General features: G+C 41.0%; 1 protein-coding gene across 6 annotated transcripts in view; it reads left to right on the top strand.

Annotated features, from left to right (window-relative positions):
- rapgef6 (Rap guanine nucleotide exchange factor (GEF) 6) overlaps positions 1-24,218 on the top strand; it is a 139,100-nt gene that overhangs the window by 82,014 nt on the left and 32,868 nt on the right. For all 6 annotated transcript variants that reach the window (XM_012922040.4, XM_076889354.1, XM_004561749.5 and 3 more), the window contains 8 exons: positions 9,169-9,300; positions 13,481-13,661; positions 15,329-15,465; positions 18,655-18,813; positions 19,763-19,915; positions 21,234-21,398; positions 22,699-22,806; positions 23,472-23,675. In XM_012922040.4, coding sequence (XP_012777494.1) covers positions 9,169-9,300; positions 13,481-13,661; positions 15,329-15,465; positions 18,655-18,813; positions 19,763-19,915; positions 21,234-21,398; positions 22,699-22,806; positions 23,472-23,675 — 1,239 coding nt within the window. The remainder of the gene's footprint in view (positions 1-9,168; positions 9,301-13,480; positions 13,662-15,328; positions 15,466-18,654; positions 18,814-19,762; positions 19,916-21,233; positions 21,399-22,698; positions 22,807-23,471; positions 23,676-24,218) is intronic.

A 24,218-nucleotide genomic window follows, 5' to 3' on the forward strand; every position in this document is an offset into this window, starting at 1 on the left:
TTATAGCTGTTATCTGTCAAAGACATACTGTCACCAAGGCTCCCCGTTTTAAAGGATTGTGCACTAAATAGTAAGGAGGAAGAGTTATGAAGGTTCCTACAGCTTCTGTTCAACAAGATATTGCTAAACTCGTCTTGAATTACTTTGGTGAACTTATATGATTTTTGCACTTGTGATGCAGCTTGAGAGCACCTCCACATATAAACACCTATGAGTTTATCTCTGAGCGTATAAGTCTCATCAAATCATTTTTAGGTGATTAAAGTAGAAGTTTTGAGCCGGCATAGGTTTATATACATTATGTATGTCAAGCTTGGCTCTACACCTCGGGTCATGTCAAGGCTGTTTGCCACTGCTGACACCTACAGGCCAACCATGTTAAGTGTCAGATACCCCATTGGTGACCTCACTATGCGTCGCCATGCTTTATTTAGTCAGCTCCGAGGTTATGAGTAGTGTATAGTTGGCACTTTGAGATCTGCATGGTGGTAGACATGAGCTGGCAGCCCGGCTGCCTGGATGATTAATGGCACTTGAGTCTTGACTTCGGTCAGGCTCAACCCTCTCCGTCTATATTAAGAACCATCATGGCCTGTTTTTGTTGTATATTTTTGGATGTTACAGCAGTGAGTTATAAACTTTTACGTGTGGTTTTGGCTGGTTTATTCAGGTATTATTAATAACGAGGACAGTGATAAACGTTAGGCATTAAATGGTGCTTGTGTCGCTGTATTTGCAAAGGCAGTTTGGGCAACTCTTTGCCTCTCTCTTTGAGTTTAGTGAGACATGAATATACTGATTGCTCCTGCCTCATTTCTTTTCTCCAGCCTAGACTATGCATACGACTTGGCTAAAATCAGGATTTGCCATTGATCTTTAGCAAAAAGCTGTCTTTCTGTTTTCTCATTGCAAACACATCACATGTCATTAAATATTCATCGAGCTTTGTTCGTGTCATTGTTATTTGTACCCACTTTAATTGTCACCCTTATCAAGATTCATGAGCCTCATCACACTTTCTTTAATTGCTTACTCGTTCTCTACATTGTTCATCTCAGTGTAATGTTCTCATATATTCACCACTGCTTCTCTGCCTCATTCTGTGGTGCATTTCTTTTGATCTTTGCTCTGTTTCTTTCTGTTGTTGTTGTTGAGGTATCTGATTGTGTGTAGGAGTCTCTGATTATCAGTGGTTTAGTGAAGTTTCAGGAGTCTTCTGCCATTCAATTGTCATACACAGTGTGTATGCGCATATAGGTTTATTAGAGCAAAACATAAGCAGCATCTTCTCTGGCACTTTTATGATATTTCAAATCAACCAGTGCACTATGCTAAATAGCCCATGTCACTCGGTGATGTCTTCAGGATTTCCAAAAACCATCGAGACCCCAACATATCTCTCAAACTCAACCTAGCAAAGATAATTCCAGCACTAAAATGCTTTTTAAGAAAGCCAGTCTCTGGTCTCTGCTGGCAAATGGCTAGTCTGAGCTTTATAGCCCACTTTACCACTGAGGTAATAGGTGGAACATAGCAGTCATGCTCACAACCAGTTAATCTCATTCTTAAAACTGGATGCAATAAGTAAGGGGGGGGGGGGGGGTCTCTAGAAGATGGGAAAGAAGAAACCATCATAATATATTCTGAATGCTTTATTCTGCTTTCGGGGACTTAAGTGGGTCTCCAGAAAGACAAATGTAGTTATAAAGAAGGCTTAAGATGCAGAGGTATAATTTCAATGTTGATAATGTATTTTTAATAATAATAATACATTTATTTATAGGCGCCTTTCAGACCCTCAAGGTCACCTTACAGTAGCATGTAAACAATACCATAAAAAACATAAGAAAAATGTATATATAGCAAACATGGTAGATAAAATTTAGACATAAACAGTCATAAAAGTATAAAAGCAAATATAAAAAATTGAGCAAGGTAAAAATGGCCTAAGACAGATCAGGTGTATGCAATTCTAAACAAATGGGTTTTGAGTAGTGATTTAAAAGTGGTGAGACAGTGTGTGGTCCGTAGAGCAAGTGGAAGTGCATCCAAAGTCTCGGGGCAGAACAACTAAAGGCTCTGAGTCCCATGGTAGTCAGGCGAGCAGGTGGAACTGACAGAAGGGAAGCTGAAGAAGAGCGGAGTGTACGAAGGGGTGAGTATGTACAGTGGGGCAAAAAAGTATTTAGTCAGCCACCGATTGTGCAAGTTCCCCCACTTAAAATAATGACAGAGGTCAGTAATTTGGACCAGAGGTACACTTCAACTGTGAGAGACAGAATGTGAAAAAAAAATCCATGAATCCACATGGTAGGATTTGTAAAGAATTTATTTGTAAATCAGGGTGGAAAATAAGTATTTGGTCACCTCAAACAAGGAAAATCTCTGGCTCTCACAGACCTGTAACGTCTTCTGTAAGAAGCTTTTCTGTCCCCCACTCGTTACCTGTATGAATGGCACCTGTTTGAACTCATCATCTGTATAAAAGACACCTGTCCACAGCCTCAAACAGTCAGACTCCAAACTCCGCCATGGCCAAGACCAAAGAGCTTTCGAAGGACACCAGGAAAAGTATTGTAGACCTGCACCAGACTGGGAAGAGTGAATCTACAATAGGCAAGCAGCTTGGTGTGAAAAAATCAACTGTGGGAGCAATCATCAGAAAATGGAAGACATACAAGACCACTGATAATCTCCCTCGATCTGGGGCTCCACGCAAGATCTCATCCCGTGGGGTCAAAATGATCATGAGAACGGTGAGCAAAGATCCCAGAACCACACGGGGGGACCTGGTGAATGACCTGCAGAGAGCTGGGACCAAAGTAACAAAGGTCACCATCAGTAACACACTACAACGGCAGGGAATCAAATCCCGCAGTGCCAGACGTGTTCCGCTGCTGAAGCCAGTGCATGTCCAGGCCCGTCTGAAGTTTGCCAGAGAGCACATGGATGATACAGCAGAGGATTGGGAGAATGTCATGTGGTCAGATGAAACCAAAGTAGAACTTTTTGGTATAAACTCAACTCGTCGTGTTTGGAGGAAGAAGAATACTGAGTTGCATCCCAAGAACACCATACCTACTGTGAAGCATGGGGGTGGAAACATCATGCTATGGGGCTGTTTTTCTGCCAAGGGGACAGGACGACTGATCCGTGTTAAGGACAGAATGAATGGGGCCATGTATCGTGAGATTTTGAGCCAAAACCTCCTTCCATCAGTGAGAACTTTGAAGATGAAACGAGGCTGGGTCTTCCAACATGACAATGATCCAAAACACACCGCCCGGGCAACAAAGGAGTGGCTCCGTAAGAAGCATTTGAAAGTCCTGGAGTGGCCTAGCCAGTCTCCAGACCTCAACCCCATAGAAAATCTGTGGCGGGAGTTGAAAGTCCGTGTTGCTCGGCGACAGCCCCAAAACATCACTGCTCTCGAGAAGATCTGCATGGAGGAATGGGCCAAAATACCAGCTACTGTGTGTGCAAACCTGGTAAAGACCTATAGTAAACGTTTGACCTCTGTTATTGCCAACAAAGGTTATGTTACAAAGTATTGAGTTGTATTTTTGTTATTGACCAAATACTTATTTTCCACCCTGATTTACGAATAAATTCTTTACAAATCCTACCATGTGGATTCATGGATTTTTTTTTTTTCACATTCTGTCTCTCACAGTTGAAGTGTACCTCTGGTGCAAATTACTGACCTCTGTCATCATTTTAGGTGGGGGAACTTGCACAATCGGTGGCTGACTAAATACTTTTTTGCCCCACTGTATGGAGAAGATCGGGTAGATATGGAGGAGCAAAGTTATGAAGCGCTTTGAAAGTGAGAAGCAGGATCTTGAAATTGACACGGAGGTGAATTGGGAGCCAATGGAGCTGTTTAAGAACAGGTGTTATATGTTCAGTGGATCTAGTTCTGGGAATAATACGAGCAGCTGTATTTTGAACCAACTGCAGTTTATGGAGGGATTTATGAGGTAAACCATAGAGAAGAGAATTACAGTAATCCAGACGAGATGTGACAAGAGCACTGACAAGTATGGCGGTACTGTGTGGTGTGAGTGAGGGACGAAGATGGTTAATATTACGGAGATGAAAGTAGGAAGACCGAGTGATATTATTTACGTGCTAGGACAGAGTGCTATCGAGAATGACACCAAGACTCTTAACCTGAGGGGAGGGTGTGACAACAGAGTTATCAATGGATAACTAATTATTTCTCCCTTTTGGAGGAAATGCCCTTATTTAGGTGGTTAGATTGCAATGAGCTATGATTTTATGTAACCACTGGCTTTTATTCAGATGCAGTCTAGTTATATTAGTTTCTACCCACAAAGTCTTTATTGTGGCTTACTGGATGATTTTATGAGAAGTAAAACAACAACACTGTACATCTACTGAAAGTTTTAAATGGAGATTTTGAACATAAAACAATAATGTTGGAACGTCATCATGAGTATAACTCATGCACGAATGAATTGGTCAACTCGGGTAAATTATCTTGGCTTGTGGGTCATCTGCAACATGCTAGTGATCTGGGAGCTCCAAATGAATTCCCACCATCTTTGGCCATCTTACTTAGACTACGTCTGCGTTACACCCATTATTTCTCTCAAGTTAATCTGGCTCTATAAATAATTGCTGCTGTGAAAGCTCGGCTTGTTTGGTAATGTATAGAGTCTGCTCGAGCCTCCTGTGATTGTGCCCGCTCGTTGACATGATAGAATTGTACAGCTGAAGGAACCTTTCACATTTATATTTAATCTCCCAACTCTCATCCTTAATGCATGAGGAGAATGGGAGACCCCGACACCCCACCCCCCTACTTCGTGGTTTGGCCTGTTGGGAGAGGAAAGGAGGGGGATTAGAGCAGGATTAAGTCTGTGTGAATGGGAGCCACAATTATTCACTTCCACCATCAGTCAACTTTCACCCCTCTAACCGTTTAGTCTCTCTGCGAAACCCACAAAGACACGTGTTCGTGTTTTTGTACGTTCTAAAACACATCAGAGTTTAAACTTTTTATTGAGAATTTAATCTTTTTGCCTGTAAAAGATTAAATTTTACCTGCAGATTAAGTTGTGTGTTATCAGATAATGATTGAATCATCCGTCTTTCTTTGCATCCTTGATATAGAGAGTCAGTAGGTTATAGTCTGGGCATCCTTCAGCTGTGGGACACCAGCCAGTGTGTGAGGGCTTCTGTAGCAGCCAGCACTTTTCCTTGTACTGGACGTTGATTACAATTGCAGATAACATTTTTGAAAGCTAATAAAAAGCCAGATCATTGCCAAACAACAGCCTATGGTTTTGAGATTACATTTCGGCTAATGTATTTCCCTCCTTTGGTCGTATGCAGCCAAAGGTTGCTCAAATGCGATTTGTCATTAGTTCTTGTGCTACAAGACAGGAACTGGAGAATTTGCAGTACTAAAAATTGACCTCCTTGTTGACAGGTTCTTCATGTTCAAGTACTGAATTGGTTTATAGAGATTAGTCGATCATTCTGGTGCATTAGTGTGGTGACATTTAGCTTCAGCTACTCTAATAGCTACTGTAGTAACTTGCAGTTCTGTGCCAAAGATGCCAAAGATTCTGTGCTGATGTTCTTTAAGTGAGCACTGCTGAAAGTTACAGGGTCTTTTTGTGGTTGAAAGGGTAGCGTCATCGAGAGGGAAATGTACTAAATTATTGCAGATTTCCACGACAAACCCCTTAAACTCCAACTTAATTTGAATTATAGCAGGATTAAACCATGGTGACCGGTAACTTTTTGCAGCATATGCAGTATGCCATATTAAAGCATTCTTGGGAAAAAATGCAACATTTTTGATGAACTGAAGACAGTTGAGGCCAAAATGATTAAAGTAGCCAACATTTCCTCTCAAGCTGTGAAACTGTGCAGTTCAGAAAGACAGGTATTGATTCTGATTTGATGTTTCTTAATTAAAAGTCACAGCCAAGTCTTGTGTTTTCTCAAGTTTCTGCTGTCGCAACTTACTTTATCAATTTGTTGTTGGACCCCTTTGAACTTAACCAGCTAATCGATCGCGATCAACATTTTTCCTCGTTAATATCCTCTTAGGGTGTGTTTGTGAGTCTCGATCGGTGAGCAGTTTGATACATTAGTTTCTACCTCTGTGTGAAATCTGTTGAATGAATGAGGGTGGGAGTTTCATCATCACTGCCTGATAACTGCTCCATCACGCAGAAATCAATAAGTATTTATCTGTAATGAAATTAGCAGTCGCTCTCTGTCCTCCCTCTCACTTTTTCTCTTCCTTCTTATTCACAAAGAAGCGCAACAAACAGCAAAGAGTGTTGCTCAACAATAAGATTGGCGAATTCTCCTGTTTATGGATGATTGTGTGGAATTTAGTCAATAGCATCAAAACAGACTTAATACATGGAATACATGTTGTCTACTGGTCAATATGCTTATATAGCTGTACTTAATAGTAAATGGATTTCACTTAAATGCTCCTTTAGTCACGACTTAAACCTCAGGCCTGACTCACTATGTGCATGTGAATGATACAAAAGCACACTTTGTAATTAGAATCCTGCTATTTAAGTGTCACTAATAGGACTATTAACGCTCTGCGACAAATTTATTAGGGTTCTGTAGTTTTAGACAGTACTTTAGCCGAGTGCTGTCAGATTCTTTTTAAGTGTATGTAAGGGAGACTGAATCTGTAGGGCAAAGCTAACAGGGTTAAACAAAAGTGAATGGATTAATACTGGTCCTAATTGGGCTGATTGCCTCTCATGGCCAGGTTTTAGTCCAAGAATTCATGCATAAATAATAAATAATTTCCTAAATGGCTTTTGCTTCACTACCATCTGTAGCTCTAGTTTTTGAGGATGAGCTCTTTCTCATTCCAGGTTCAGGGTAAAAGGTGGCTGTGCACAGGCTGGCACACTGTGTGGAGTGGAATGCAGAATAATAAGCGCACTTGAAACTAATTTGCCTGTAAAAATGCAGTAAAGAACTGGCAGGTAGATTTGTCTGCAAGACACTTTGATTTTACAATGTACCTACTGTTTTCTGCGAGAAGAGTTTCTCAATTTAAAAAAACCAAAACAGTGTAGTGGTCTAGTGAAACATGTAAGTGTTTGATTTTTAAGTTCACAATATAGCAAACATATTTCACAAAATTGCATTTTAAAAAGCATCCAGATAAAACATGAAATGTCAGAATAGAAAAAATAGTTAATTTTGAATACAACGCACATTAAGAACAAGCCTTTACACTTTTTAAACTCCACCCCTCTATGTGAATGTGGTTGTAGAGGCCAGCAGGCCTATTAGAAGAGGTGGGGGGTGGCGTACCCCCAGACTCAACGTCTTTAATATTGCATGTTGGTACCCTGGCTCCGTGCAGCCTCGCCTAGCTTCAGTTTGGCTTGGTGAGTCTTTTCCCACCATAGGTTATACGCGCAGACTTAAAATGAGTGTTTATGTGTGCGTTTGGAAGGCAAGTGCGGTCTGATGTGACGATGGAGGAGGTGTGCTGTAGGTTCGCAAAGTGTCGCAGGAGGACGTCCTCCCTAACCCTGACACTGCCCCGGCCCAAACTGGTAAGGCTTGAGATTTTAAAGATCGTCTGGGTTGCTCCCGGTGCAGAGAGGGGAGCACGGACATTGGTCCGCCTGCACATAAAATTGAGGTTAAACAGGTTTAACGAAATGTTTTTAATTCCTCAGACTCACACTCTGTCATCCTCATCTGAGTTTAGGCCAGTTCTTTTCTTTTCCACAGCTGTTTAGTAGATGCAACATTTGTTTTCTAATTCTGAGCCTCTCCAGCCTTGATTTAATAAACTTGTAGTAAAATCAGCACCTGACATTTCAGACACTGGTGTTTGTTTCCAGTCTCGCAGAGCTGCTCGGTCTTTGATCGAAGAGTGCCGCCATTCTCAACTTCACTAAGAACTTTTTTCTATTTTATTTTCCCTGAAAATCTCTACATTGAGGGGCATTTTATTGTTTTTGAAGCAGGTTTCCTAGTGATGTGTACTGTGATGTGCATTTGGGAATTATTTGGCGTCCAGTTAATACAAATTTCTCTAAAGAGACTTGGAATTCACAATATGGAAACTCGTGACTCGTCCCCCTCTGTGCTTGAAGTGGCTCTGTGGTATGTGAAGCGTCTCGGTTCAGTGCAAACTGAAGGCTACGGAAATGTTTATAGGTTACACCGGTGAGGTTGCTGGTTCTGCGCCTTTGCGCTCAGTTAACACTACAGCACTTTGATGCTCTTGCCTTTGGAAGCCTCTTGACTGTTTGACTGACAGCTTTACCTCATTCTGTATCTGGATTTAGTGTTATTGGAGAGCGAGCTCTCAGCAGCTCAGATTTTGAGTGTATGTGGGCAATTTTCAGCAAACGTGATAACAAAATAAAAACAATATTGATTTTGTTTGTATCAAAGCTCACACGTCTTTGTGGAAATTGTCTTCTTCTCTGGAAGTAGACACATTTATTTATTTACTGTCTTTTTTGTTGCTTGGTGTATTTTCTGATTTAATTGATTAACTTGGAGTTTCATGCATGTGCTTTTGTGCTTATTTCTGCCTTTTTTGGAGGGAGGGAGGGAGGGAGGGAGGGAGGGAGGGAGGGGGGTAAATACATTTCCATCTGTTGAAGTTTGAGTATTCATCTGTGTCCTTGTGTGTACTCTGTACATGTGTAAGCTGTCTGTGTAACGAGGAAACCAGGATTTACTGTTTAATTGTTTTTGTTGAGGTCACTCCAAAAATATCAAAGCAACCTCCAAACCTTCACAGTGTACCAGATATCGTATCTGTCTGCACCCCGGCTCATAATTCACTGCAATGTGAAATATCCTGAGCTCCATCGTCTTCAGGTTAATTAGCCCGGAGCATGTGAAACCAGCTGTGGCTTTCAGCCTGATGAAACAGCTGTGTGTGTGTGTGTGTGTGTGTGTGTGTGTGTGTGTGTGTGTGTGTGTGTGTGTGTGTGTGTGTGTGTGTGTGTGTGTGTGTGTGTGTGTGTGTGTGTTTGTCACTGTTAACTGTGTCTGTGCGTGTGTGTGTTTGCCTCTTTTGAACCTTGTGCATGTTTGCCTCAGCTGAACTCATATCCTCTTCACCCTCTCTGTTTGTCTTCTTCTGTATCTCCCACTTCCTCTCTGTCTGAGCAGCTTCCTGCCGATCTCAATAAGATGCACCTAACAGACCATGCCCACCAGCAGGTGATGCACATGCCGCCCAGCCAGTCGGGATGCAGTATCGCCAGTGACTCGGGTAGCAGCAGCCTTTCAGATATTTACCAGGTGGGTACCTCCCTGTTTGTGGTAAAAGTTTATTGTATTTATTTGCAAATAAACCCACACATAAATATGGATTTATGGATACAAATTTCCACAAAGCTGATTATTTTTCCCTTTCATTTTGCCAAATTCCTCTTCTCTTTCCTTTAATTGTTCAAATTCATTATAAAAAGTCAGTATTATGTAAAATAGGATCCAGCCAGTCAGTTAAAACTACTCTTGTCTCACAAATTACTTGAAGTATCCTCATGCTTTTACTGCAAACAAGCTTTTAATTGAATGAACTCTTTCCAGTCCTGTGACAAAACCCTGTCTACTGTTTCTGGTCGTGTGTTTTGCTGAAAGGTGAATTCTCTCCATCTTCATGTGTTCTCAGTTTATCAATCAACCCTCCGCCCACCTTCCTTCTAATCCTTTTTGTCTCTCTAATTATTGTGCGTCCTGGTGACTCGTCCCCCTCTGTACTTCCTGCAGCAGATTAAAGGTCACATGTAGAAAATGAACCTAACACTTACAGCTCCATCTTTAGCTGAGCTACAGCAGGTAGAACAGCTCAATCTACATAAGGGAAATTCCTACGTGTAAAAGTAAAATAGCCAAAGAAGAGCCTTTGTCTTTGTATCTGTCTAACATTCCTGCAACATTTTTGGCAGTTGAGCAAGCTTTTAAGTGTAGACTGTGTGAGTGATTGCAAATCAGTAACCCATAAAAGCAAACATAAGCTTTCCATGTAATCATTTTAATCCCTTAGCTCTCCTAATCCCCCCTCTTTACACAGAAAGTTGCACGAAATTTAACATTTCGGCACTGTCTTTCAGCTATCTTCCCCCCACTTTACAACCTACATGCTATATTCTGCACACGTCTGTGAATATGTGTATAGACGTCCTTTTTGACAGTGGCTTGTTAGTTCTGCTGGCTTTAATGGGAACCAGCGTGGCCTGTTTGCCACACACTAATGAGTTAGTTGATGTGCTGGTGCGATCTGTGGGCTCTGCTGGCCACAAAACTAATTTGTTTGTTTCACCCGGGAATGTTAATGCAGCTTATGTTTTTTTTCTAGGTTCCAGTACATACTGTAAATGTTACAACAACGCATAACAAAACGTTCGCCAACAAGATAACGTTGGTGAAAGATAAGGTTAGGTAACACGGGAGAGTGATCAAAGCAGACAAACTGAGGAAATCGCCACAAATGACTGTGAGGGGGGAGACTTGCTGAATTAAAAAAATAAATAAAATGAAATCCTACCCCCTTTCTTTCTCAGGCTGTGACTGCAGATTGATGTAAGTCAGGTCGGCCCGGGTCAAACGTTTAACACAGAGACTCACTCTGTTCATCCTCAGATTAGATATTTATCACACGCATCTGATCCCATCACTTGTCGCTGACCCGGCTCTGTGTTTGTTTACAGCTGTCTTAAAGTGCTGACCCTTCACTCAGCTGTGATCCTCAGCTGTCAGTGCAGCAAAAGCTATCTGTTGTGGGTTTTCTCTTACACGTTCTTTTTGTTTTTTTCCTCCTTCCGCTCCCTCTTTTATCTCGGCTTAACACTCAGCAGCTCACCTCCCTCTTTCTCCTCATCTTTTCATCACTTTCTTTAACTCCTCGTAATCCTCTCTTATGCTTGTTCGTCTCCTGGCCGTGGTATATCCTGAACCTTTTTGCCTCCTTTCTGGGGATGGGACGTGGTAAAATGCAGTGGTTCGTGTAGATCTGATGCCACATTTCTAAGAAATGTCCCCCTGCCTCAGACTTGATCTGAGACCAGGGGTATTGGCCTGAAAGGGCAGACGATGCATTCTGAATGAACTGGGCTCTCAGAAGCACTGACTGATATGTCGGTGAGGAGGAAGAGAATGAGTTTTTGTCTCTTTTTACCCCTTTTCTCCCACACTACCTACAATGTTTCTGTTAAAAGGCTTTTTGCATTTTGTCTTAGTCTCTGAGACATATTAACTGCATGGACTAATAATTAGAAGGGAAATAAAGTTTCCTATGTTAGATCTTGTACAGTTAATTTAAAAAAATCAGCCTTTCGACAGTTCAATGTGTTAAAGATGCTCCATATACTGCCGTGTCATTTAATTATTACAAGAGGAGGAAAGCACGTTTTAAAAAGTCCAGCTGCACATCTATGTTCGCATATGTTTCCTGGCTTGTTTTTTTTCCATCTTATATTCAACCAGATTAAATTCATCCACTATCCGGGAACAGGAAAGGTCTGAGGAGCAGGTGTGTTTTAAAAGTCCTCTAAATGGCTTCTTCAACCTAATTTATAAAAACAACAGCAGGCCTGAACTTTGAATGGACTATTAGCTCAATACCCTTGGGTTGGAAAAACATAAAAAACACTTTGGCCATGTCCCAACTATCCATAGAGCCTAAGAGCTTGATTGTATTGCTAGCTGGCAAGGCCATCTTACAATCTATAGACTAGGAAATTCACTTTTCCCCACCAGATATCAACAGCTAATATATCTCTGCCTGTCTTTTCAACTGTAAATCCAAAATGTAGAAAGAATGAAGATGAAGAAAAAACGAATAATGTAGCTGAGCAAATGAAGAGATAAACGCACAATAGTTACTGATAAATTTAGGGTAATATTGTTGGGATTTTTTTTTTTTGTTCAAGCTAAGGCTAATTAATATGTATTTTGCTGGCCACTTTATTAGGCACACCTTACATTTAGTATTGTATGACCACTTTGGCCTTCAGAACTGCCTCAAATTCAACAAGGTGCAAATGTTTCTCAGAGATTTTGTCCATGTTGAATTGGTTGCATCACAGAGTTGCTGCAGATTTGTCGCTTGCACATCCATGATGCAATTCCCATTCCACCACATCCCCAAGGGGCTCTCTGTCTGGTGAGTATGGAAGCTATTTGAGTACAGTGTTCTCACTGTCACGTTCAAGCGCTATTCTGTTAGAAGCATCAATTGGAATATGGATATAAAGATCAGATACTACGAGGACCAAAGTGTGCCAAGAATATACTCCCCCCACACACACACCTTTACACCCTCACTAGCAGCCTGAACCGTTGACACAAAGCAGGATAGATTCAACGACGTTTACACCAAATTCTGACTCTGACATGTTAACGTCGCTGCAGAAATCACATTCGTCTGTAGTCCATCTGCTTCTAGGATCACCATGTGTTCAGAGGTGCTCTTCTGCATACCTTAGTTGTAACGAGTGGTTATTTAACAAAATATCTCTTTTTCAGTAAACAGGATAAATGCTGGAGGTCTAAGTGAATTATGTGGCTAAATGAGCACATGTATTCACATTATTTTGGAAAGCAGACAGAAGCAGGGGTTAAATCAGGCTTAGCTCTCCAGATTTTTTTAGGCCCACCTAAAAAAGCTAACAGACGGCCGGTAGCGCTGCCACTACCACCAGAGAGCTCCTCGATTCACCTTTAGTTGACGGTTCAATTCCCAACTGACATGAATGGCCTCATGCCCTTTTAGATCCATACTCTTCCAACCATCTGTCTGCCTCGCAGAGGAGAAATGCTGTGAAATATGAATTATGAGTGAATGGATTTAAATATTTGGCTGTTGGCCTGGTTTTTTGTAGTCTGGCACTTGGTGTCTGGGTGCAGCTCACGGTCGCTGCTACAGCTGCTTTTTCCAAGGTTATCCTTTTTTATGTTTCGTGCGAGTAAATTGTTACTGAAAAGCCGTCAATGCTAGAAATTATGAACAATAAGGCTTTTTTTTAGTCTTTATGTCATCACAGTCGCACGTCTTTCATGCTCTTCATTTTTTCAATAATTGCAAATAATTGCTCACCGTGTTGTGCTTTTTAAACTGTCTTGTAATGGCATACTCCTCTTTACAAGGCCTGAGAGGACTCTTGTCATTGTAAATATCAATACCCCCAATTTGAATTTCTAGGTCACGTTATTTTGGGAATTGGAAGCTCGAGAATGATGTGAGAGTCGAGCCATTTGACGCTGAGGCAATTTTAGCCCCATCAAAAGCGATTGAATTTCATAATTTAATCTTTTTCATAAGCCATAAGAAAGGAGCCTTCACATTTAAAATGTAAAATGTTCAATTCATTTGTCATTTAAATGAGACATGATGGACTTCAAAGACTTCTTCCTTCCTTTTTTTGATGTTACTAACCGACCAATATTCAGTTTTTCGTTCTTTGTGTTTTGCTCCCAGGCCACAGAGAGTGATTTGGGGGATGTCGACCTTTCTGGACTTCCAGAGGCTGCAGTGGACAGTGAGGAGGAGGAGGAGGAAGATGAGGACCTGGAGAGAGCTTCGGACACTCTCCTAGGCCGAGATCTGGTCCGAGAGTGTCTAGAAAAAGATCCTGTCGACCGCAATGACGACGACATCGGTCAGTTTGACAACTTTGATTCGATTGAATTGGGATAAAAGTGACTTAAAATAAACTGACAGATTCGGGCTGTCTCAGTGGCTATTTTTAGACTCATTTAGTACAGAATGAGAGATGAGTGATATACAAATTTCCCTCTCTCATAAAGACCCCTTGCAGCTGTCCCAAAACACTAGTCTGTATTTTCAAGCAGGCACTCAGAGGCAACCTCATTAACAGAACCAAGTGGGGTCCTAAAGGAGGGGCTTGCATCAGAGAGCTGAGAGAAGCAAAGGCCTGGCCTGCTGCGTGCCTGCTGGAAGGCTGGCCTTCTCATGGCCTTCAGCATTACAAGCACAGCTCATTGAGAGGAAATACCTGACACAGAGAACAACTGAAGGGATAACAGGCTGAACCCAAATTCAACCAACTCTTATTATTCTATTTCACGTCATTAGTTACTTTTTTGATGCTTTTCAGAAACTCTCTGAAAGAATTTTCCTGAATAAACAGATAAAAATATTTTCGCTGGGCTTTCTGGGCTTTAAAAAGACATTTTTCCCAGGCGGTTGATGAATACGTCCTTGGGGCTGATGAGATGGTTAAAAGAAAAATAAAGCAGGAGAGGGCACTTAAAGTTTCGAAAATCAGGATCTTTGTTTTTCTCTCCCTTTTTTTGGAACTTCTATTACATTTTTCACCTTTGTTGGCCCCTAAAAATGTAATAAATTACTATAAAGGGATAACTGATGTAATATTTTATTTTTTTTAATATATCACAAGATAGAGAGGCTGTAAACCAGATTTAAGGACAATTGGCAGTCATCGAAATGAACCCTCTGGTACCCTTTAGAGTTTTGGTGCTTAGCTCCTAGTGTTTTTTTTAAACGTGATAAATCTACATTTTATGATTGTTTTCCTCCCATGGAAAACTCTATACGCGTTGCACTTTAAGCTACTTTCCTTTACTAAGAAAAGGGAAGATTTGAACGAGGTGTTAACACCAAGAGGAGTAAAAAGGAGCTACTGAGCCAAGCAGCATAGTTTGCAGGTTGGAGCTGGGTCACTGTGCTCTCAGCTGCAGTGCAGAGGAGGCAGAGGGAAGATGAAGAGGAAAGGTAGAACTTGTAAATGTTTCTGAGGAGTCATAAAAACTAGTAGTGCGCGCTGATCCACTTGTGCTTGGAGGGGTTAGATTTAAGACTTAAGAGCTGATGTGGAGGCATGTTTGCTGTTTGTTTGTCAGCAGCAGTGTGCCAACGCTCAAGCCCAATTTAATAAGATTTAGAGATTAAAATTTTGGTGTGCAATGCAGCATTGTCCTTGGAGTTCTGCAAGTCCTCTTCTATTTTTTTTTCTATTTTAATCACGAGTTTTTACAGCATTTCAGAGCACCAAGGGCTGAGACGACAAGCATCCTAAAATGTTTTGTGTTTGTATTGACATTGGCAGTTGCTCTGGTGAAGTATATGAGTAACATTTTCTTGCAGACCATTTAAAAATCTATAGATCGTTTTGGAAATGTTGCAGTTTGTCTGTGGTGGGGGAAGAAGAAAAAAATCAATGTGCATTTTGCCCTGAACACCTGAGACACATCGCTTTAGTCTGTGCACGGTCTTTTCATGCTTGTTCCTCCTTCTTTTTCATTTGACTTCTTCTCTCTGCTGCTTACTTTTTGTGCAACACAGAGCAACTGCTGGAGTTCATGCACCAGCTGCCTGCCTTTGCCAACATGACCATGTCCGTGCGGAGGGACTTGTGTAGCGTCATGATGTTCGAAGTGGTGGAGCAGGCCGGCACAGTCATACTCCACGACAAACAGGAGGTATGAACAGGGTGAAAAGGGACACACAGAAACTGAACAAGTTCTATTTAACCTTCAGAATTCAATTCTTCAACAACAACTAGTGGTATTCATTTTTCACCATCCTATTTTGCCACTTTACTGACTTAGATTAATTGCTTCCAGTGTAATTACAGCATGCAAAGTATGTTTTTTATTATATCTGCTTTGATAACACACTAAATTCCCTTAAAAGTTAAATGAGTGTTTATCTTTACTCAGTCTGACACAAGGTCTGTTTGCTGAGTTGCTGAATCTTAATTGGGCAATTAATGTAATCACAGTAGAAAAAAAAATCTTAACTTTGCCTTTTGTTATCAAGCAGAACAGTGATGTAACCTTTGAAAAGACATAAATAAGTGCACACAAGTATTAAACAGTTGCAAACACGCCAACGTACCCATTATGGAAAGCAGTGATGTAGATGTGGGAGCATATAAAGGCCGTCACACATACGACAGAAGAACATATACGGAGCAACGTGCGCTTTCCCGTGCACAGGTGCACACACATCCTCGCCATCCTAATTCACGAGGCAAAACTGGTATGTGCAAAGTCACCGCAGCATATAAGCCCCGTCAATCACTCGAGCTGCTACACAGCTAATTAATTAAGTTACATGCCTGAGAAACGGGGGCCCTGTCATGGCTGTTTGGTTACATGCAGCAGCATTAGAACTGACAGGGTGATAAATGGCAATGAACTGCCAGCCGCCGAGCTCGGAGGAGGACGGGAACACACATCAGCAGGGCAAAACCATAAACGCGCACTTTAGTGGAAAGAAGACACAAATAGGTGATGTGCGTCTATGTAACCAACTCCGTACCGTCTGTGTCGAGGCAGTTGATGGGCATTTTTCCTCCACTCCACTGCCTCTCTGTGGACTCGGTGTTGAAGGTCAAAGAGAAGCACTTGGCCCTTCTCGGAAGTGAGCATGACTTTGCTAAGTGAGTGTGAAGAGGGAAAGGAAAATAAAGAGTCTAAAGTGGTATTACAGATGTAGAAAAGAGAGAGAAAGTGCTCCATATGCTGGAAAGGAAGAGAAAATGGACAATGGGGGAGTCGAGGGAGTGTCACATGGAAAGACGCTTTTGAAGAAGAATAATTTGTCCTTATGATCAGGGGTTAAAGTGGGATTTTGCATGCGAGAGAAACCTCAGTGCAGCTCGAGGAAAAGAGTGACTTAGAAAATAAGTCGCATATTCGTTTGTTATGGGAGCTTCAGTAGATTTTTCTTTGTGTACAGGCTGTAATTAGCTGTGCTGCTACATGCAACCTTTGAATAACAGAAGTAAACGTCTTATAGTACATTTCTATACTTCTTCATAGAATGAGTTAAATGCTAACAAACAAAATGAGCTCTATTCGTACAACCTACCCTACTACTTGGTTACATTGTATGTTTTGGGTGGCTGTGGCTACAATGTAGCTTGCCATCACCAGTGTGTGAATGTGTGTGTGAATGGGTGGATGACTAGTAAAGCGCTATACAAATACAGGCCGTTTACCATTTTCTCTTGCTGGGAGAACTGTACCTTTTAGCTAGCAGACACATTGTGTGACAAACTGCGCGGAACCAACTTGCGTGTTTGGCGATTTTTGATGAGCTGTTTAAAAAGATGTCCCTCTGTTTATGCACGCTCCTCTTCAGTCGGGCTTGCTAGATACTTTAGTCCGGCAAGGGCAACTTCACATCTGCACCATGAGCGCATCACAGGGATGCAAAGGTAAAAGAGAGGTGTTGAAGGTATAAGTGGGGCCTGGGATATGTCTGTGCAGTCAATGGAAGCAATGACATTTTAACTCATACCACAGTAATATGTATTAACCCGCATTTCAGACTTAATTACTCATTTCCTGGCGGTGTTAGAACGCCACTCCAGATTGATAATAGGAAATAAGAACATTTTCCCTACCCGTGCAGGCTTCATTACTCATAGCAATAAATTCAGATGGTCTATCCTACAGGAAATATTATATTTGTGTAAAGTTTATTTAAAAGAGAACTTTTGTTCACAGCGCATGTGTTGCGGATCATCGTAGCCCACCTTATTAGCATTTTTATTATTTATTAGCATTAGAAATTGATGTGGGAGCCAAACTGTGAAGCACAGAGGGTAGAATCGGAGATTTGCTAGGTGAGAAACAGCAAGAGAATGAAAAGGCAATGAGGAGGAAATATCAGTTATTGCTGCAGAGGGAGCCCAGGGCTCATTCACCCGCCCTCTGTCCGCTCACACTCAGGATGAATGGCTTGTTATATTATGCCTGCTAGCATTTCCTTTTCAAAAGCCACCACTAGAGACACAATACCTCTTCACCAGCCTACTCATACCTCACACAAAGCACATTATGCTCACAATTTACCACATTTAAGTTAAGATAAGATAAGATAGAACTTTATTAATCCCTCGGGTGGGTTCCTCTGGGAAATTCGATTTCCAAAAAAAGCACAGCAACGACCGAAGTTACAGTTACAGAATTGTTTTATATATATATATATATATATATATATATATATATACATACACACACACACACACACACACACACACACACACACACACACACACACACATATATATATATATATATATATATATATATATATATATATATATATATATATATATATATATATATATATATATATATATATAAATACAGAAACAAATATAAATAAAATATACAAAGGGGATAAATAGAATAAATAGGAATAAAAAATAAAAATACAAGTGAATTGCACATTTCAAGTATTGAGTCTATTGCACTGTTGACTATTTACAAAAAGTATTGCACAAGGTATTGTACAGTGAGGTGAAGAGGCACTACAGCTTAGTTGTTTAGTAATGTATTGCCATTTTAATAGACGTTCTAGTGAAGCTGTAAAGGTCTGTAAATCTAATGATTCAAGATAAATCCATGCCAAGTGACGGTAATGATTCCTTTTTGCTCGTCTGCGGTCGAGCCAGTATGTATTTAACACTGGTTTTAACAGATGTACCCATTTTACCCTGTTTTGATAAAAGAAAAGTAAAAAAAAACCACACACATAGAAATCAGCAATGCTGTTAGATTTATAATCTCTTCAAGCAAAACAAAAGTTTGACATTGTTTATTTTGTGGTCATTTTAAAAATTATTTCTATTATTTCTACCCCTCCGTCTGTAGCTGGACCACTGGTATGTCATTCTGAACGGAGCAGTCGAAATTAGCCATCACGATGGGAGAACGGAGACTCTTTGTATGGGCAACAGCTTCGGCATCTCACCCTCACTGGATAAGCAGTACATGAATGGAGAGGTTCGCACCAAAGGGGATGATTGCCAGGTAAAAATAATCGATTTTTACACTGTTATAATTACACTTTTTATCATTGCTTTTATAAACTAACAGAACGCTGTGAGGGGTTTGTGTTTTCTTTAAAATCTTGCTGTGTTTAAGCATTTTCTGGAAAATGTGTGTCACAGTGCGAGAATCACAAAGTGAAATCCTGCTTTCATTTCTTCTTTCAAGCGCCCAGTAGTGGTTTGCAATCACAGCGAAATCTACGTGTCAAACGTACGCTTTCCCTTCTTTCATAATCTTCTTATAAAAAGGTGGAATGATTAAATAAAAAGAGTTCAAATTGAATACAGCATTTTAGTTGTGAAGACACAGGCGTAGCTTGCGTCATATCTTTCACATCGCATACACTAGCAGCCTTTCTAAGAGCCTTGTGGGTTTCACAGAGAAACTTGGTCTTAATATAGAGCAGGAACCTGAAAGGTAGAAGAAACCTAGCGTGTACTCGCGGTAACATTGCCTCTGTCCACACTGGCCAGTTCCTCTGCTGCACACATCATTTCCTGTCTTTATATGCAAAGGAAGTTGCAGAGGTAGGGCTTGGTTAGGCAAATGCAGAAACTGATGATTTACTCAAGGGAAGGCATAGCAAGAGACGATGCTTTAGAGTAGTAAAGACTCGTGCCGTCTTGTCACCATGGTATAATGGCAGGTTAGTTTAGTTGGTGTCTAATTTATAGCAAAGGATGCTTCTGCAAAATAGCTAGCTGAGATGATTTTGGACCACCATAGGTACTTTAAATTTAGGCAGAGTATCGGGTTTAGTTTTGTTAGTGTTGGACGTTCCTACCTTCATCCGTTCGTCCCTCCCATGCCTCTCTCTACCATCCGTAATTCTACATCTGTGCTGTTGTTTGAATACCCGAATGTGGTGCAGAGCAGTATTTTGCTCTACTACAAGTTCATCCGCTGTCCTCATGTTATCCTCGACCAGTTTGTCTGCATCGCCCAGGAGGACTACTGGCGCATCCTCAACCATGTGGAGAGGAATACGCACAAGGTGGAAGAAGAGGGGGAGATTGTGATGGTGAAGGAACACCGGGAGCTGGACCGCAGCGGGACCAGGAAAGGACACATTGTCATCAAGGTTAGTAATTTAAAACGTTGAAGAGCAGCAGAGGGGTCCCAGAACAAGAGCCTGCTTTGCTTTTTGTGTGAACCCAACCTCAACCACAAAAGATGTTTGAGATTCAAACGTAGGATCAAGACAGAGTGGCACTCTTTGTTTTTCTTTAACTGACTCGGTGCCAAAATACAATTAACCTTTTGCAATAACATACTCTAATAAAGATGAGACAGGCAGAGACACGCTGAAGGATTAACACCCAAGGTCAAGGTTAAGCTTATAATCATGCCAGAAGCTAATAAGCACGTTTAATCTCACCCTGAGCTTGTAACATGACTTGCTTCTGAAACCAGAAAGTCAAGGTTTCACACGTTATCATCTGCTAAAAGAAATACTCAAATGCCCCGTGATTGATTTAAGTACACCATCATTACAAATCGACCATCCCCCTCACATGCATCATCTTACAAAAATACGAGTGTAGCTGCTCGATGTTGTTCAGTGATTGTTAAGAGACCGAGTTAGCACTATTAGTGTTTGCCAGAGCTTTTTTTTTTTTTTTTTACGCTACATTGTAATGCCTTCCTAAACCCTTTTGATCCTTTCCCTGAATCTCCAGAGGCAGCCCAAGGTATTGATCCGATAATGGGCATGAACGATTCTCTTGGCTGCTGCTCCAAGGAAAAGCTGCTGGCTCTGAAACACGTCCAGCGGATAAGAGTCGATTCACAAGTGTTAGCATTTCTGCTTCTGTTTTTGGCTTTGTTCTTTTTGTGTCTGACAAAAGTGGATTCTTTTCTAGTTTCTGTTCCCTGTCAAATGAAACATCCCCCCCGAGAAACCTCTGCTATGGTGGCATTAACAATAACAAACTCACAGAAACAAGAACAGTGACGTTTATACGTCACCGATACTTTAAGTCTGCTGCTTAGGAAAATAAATTCCCCTAGACACAGAAATCAGGAATGTAGCCTCGGATATTTGAGGTATTTTATTCTTATACAAATCTAAATTATCAGTAATTCTGCAAAAAAAAGCATTTGCACTTGTAAAATACTTGTTCTCTGTGTGTGTGTGTGTGTGTGTGTGTGTGTGTGTGTGTGTGTGTGTGTGTGTCTTTTTTATTGATGGGACACTGACAGCTCTGTTCAATACCTGCACCTTTATAGCTTATGTCCTTGTCACTATTCTGATTGATATTGACACAGTTTGGTGTTCTTGCCTCTCGTAACCTTGGACTTTAACTGTCTTACATGTGTATCTATGTTTTTCTCAGCTCATCCTTATGTATATATATTTGTGTGTGTGTGTGTATGTGTGTGTGTATTTTTCACCCCAGGGAACACCTGAGCGTCTGATCATGCACCTGGTGGAGGAACCGTCGGTGGTCGACCCCACCTACATCGAAGACTTCCTCCTGACCTACAGGACATTCCTTTCAAGTCCCATGGAGGTTGGCAAGAAGCTGCTGGAGTGGTTCCAGATGGACAGCCTTCGTGACACGGTGAGTGTGTGTGTGTGTGTGCGCATGCATGTATGACTATCTTGTGGCCAGTGGTCACTTTCTCACGCACCTTCAGATTTCTATTTGAGTGCCATCACTTGAAAGGATGGTAACCTGTGCCCGTTGGGGTTGCGTTGGGCAGTTGTAATTGGGATGGTTAAGATGTGGGTAAGGAGCTTTCTCATAATGCTTTCACACAGTATCAGTAGGTGTGAAAAATGTAAAAAGCCACAAAGTCTGGAAATGGCAAAGCATTAGCGTGTGTAGACGCTGCAAAGGTGAAAATGCTTATACAGTTAAAACGGTCTACATTAATCATTCATTATACGGTGGTTCTCTAAATGGCGGTCCCTCTTGATGTTTTGCATCCATGCATGTTGATGGAAATCCACGTGTTGTGCCTCGGCCACGCCGATCAATAAGAGTTCAGCAAGCTCAGCCGTCTTTGAGCACTGTAGCGATTCGTGCGTGCCTGACACTCCCGTCGTCCACAGCTACGTTAACCTAAGATTAGCCTTGTACAGTCGATAGTCTTTATGCGGTTGTCATTCAGGCTTATAATCTTCAGCCCCCTTAAAGAGGAACTAATCTTGTAGAGAACGAACACACAGAGAGAGAGAGAGACAGAATATGGAAGACGAGAAAAGAGAGCATGAGCATAAGTTGCCTTGGAGACACGCGCACACACACAAACACTGGCACAAAGGAGAGTGAAAAGCAGAGTGTGTACATCGATCCTCTTTATTGATGCATTGTGTTCTACTCTGACCTTTTGCAAAGGTTGGAACAATGTTCCCACCCGTGTAAATTTACAGATGTTATTATTTCCTTCTGCATTTTTTCCCTTCTAATTATTGTGGCAGAAATTAAGCCGTCAACTAGTAGTTAACAGCTTTTCTCTGCAGCCATATGCTCGTTATTATACAGCCTCTGTTTCTTATGCGTTACTAATTACTATGGTTTTTCTTTCTTTCCTCAGAAGCTAAAGATAGATACCTCTATAATTGGACTGAAGAATTAACCGAGTTTGCATTTTGTTATGGTAACAGTCATATTTTTAATCTGAAGCTGTAGGTTGTAATTAATAGACTCACATTTCCAAGCATTTCGCCTCCCAAAGTGTCCTTGAAAGTCTAACTCCTGGTAGAGTTCAATTCAAGATGATCTCTGACCTTAGCAAGCAGCATAATTATCAATCACATTTCCTGTCGAAGCTCAGCTGAAGGACTTTGGAGAATGTGAAATGTAAAAACACATTCACAAGACCTACCTTTGTGTGCTTTGTCTCTCTGTTTCACAGGTAACAAGAATAGTGCTGCTGTGGGTCAACAACCACTTCAACGACTTCGAGGGTGACCCGGCTATGACGCGTTTCCTGGAGGACTTCGAGAAACATCTAGAAGCGACAGTAAGATCAAATAAAGACTGTTGACTTATTCTCCAATTCAGTGTTTTTAAGCTCAGAAATTGTGTTGCGTTTTCTCCAATAGTAATAGTGATGTTAGCTTTTATTTACCTCAGCTTGTGTAATTGGCCACATTTTGGCACAATGTCTTGTTTTGATGTGCTCGTTGATTTGCCCTATCAAAGTTCTCGGATTAGCCTTTAAATAAACACTCAACACCTCCCTGCCCTCTAGCAGAAATCCTTCATCGCATGCAATAACAAAGACATCAAAAATTATTTAAATGCTAATTCAGAACAACAGGTTCTTGAAAGTAACAAGTCTGTCTCTGTGAACTCATTAAATTATTTATGCACTTTTTCCTCAGCTTTTATCGCTGAAAATGTAAAATATATTTCAAATATTAAAATCATCATGGTCATAGCTAAGCCTCACACCTCTAGTTTTATTGGTGTATTATGATAACTCTTTATGGTCTAGATTCCCTGGAGCAGAATGCTAGATAAGGTCAAACAGTTAATGCATCAGTATTTATATTCTACCTCTTCTTTTTTTTTTTTTTATTATTATTGTTGTCCAAAACAACTTGCAAACCTAAGGATGCGAGCGCACATGTAAATGCAGTTCTGTTTCAGTTCATAATTTTCTCATTTTTACCTCATCGTCAGAAAATGAAGGGCCATTTGAGACTGCTGAACATAGCATGTGCAGCCAAGGCTAAGTGGAGACAGATCACTCTGCAGAAGGCATCTAGGGAATCACCGCTCCACTTCAGCGTGCAGGGCGGCAGCGAGAGAGGATTTGGCATCTTTGTCGAGTCGGTGGAAGAAGGAAGCAAAGCTGCAGAAGCAGGACTCAAAAAGGGGGATCAGGTAAGAGGACAGTAAGGAATAGTGTGGTGAAGTCCTAATATACATACACCGCTGCATGAAATGCACAATATATATATATAGGTCTAATTACTTTTACTTTGCAATCCTGGCAAGTACTTTATTCCATTTAAATGCATCCCTAGATGTTAATTAGTCCCCAATTAAACAGTTATAACGAGGACCATCACGGCGCTTCAGTCAACTAGTTCCCAGATGATTGTGGACTGTATAGCATGCAGTCACATAATTAAATGTTCTGTGTGATGTGATCCACCCCGATCAACTTAAAAATCATAATAAATATATATTTATTAAAATCTTTCAGGTTTTAGCTCTTCCCAGCAGGAGTACTGATCTTTTACCACAGTATATCACTTCAGCATAGTCTCATGATTTGGTTTGTCCAGCGGTTACAAGGTCAGCAGTCTTATTTAGAGGATCTAATGTGACAGTGTGGTTACTGTACAGTGGTCTGTCACACAGATTCTTCCCATTGCTGGTGCGTAATGAGCCTTTCGTCAGCATACTGCAGCCTGTTAATTA

Source organism: Maylandia zebra, linkage group LG10 (genome assembly GCF_041146795.1).
Source record: "Maylandia zebra isolate NMK-2024a linkage group LG10, Mzebra_GT3a, whole genome shotgun sequence".
In the NCBI taxonomy this organism is placed as follows: domain Eukaryota; kingdom Metazoa; phylum Chordata; class Actinopteri; order Cichliformes; family Cichlidae; genus Maylandia; species Maylandia zebra.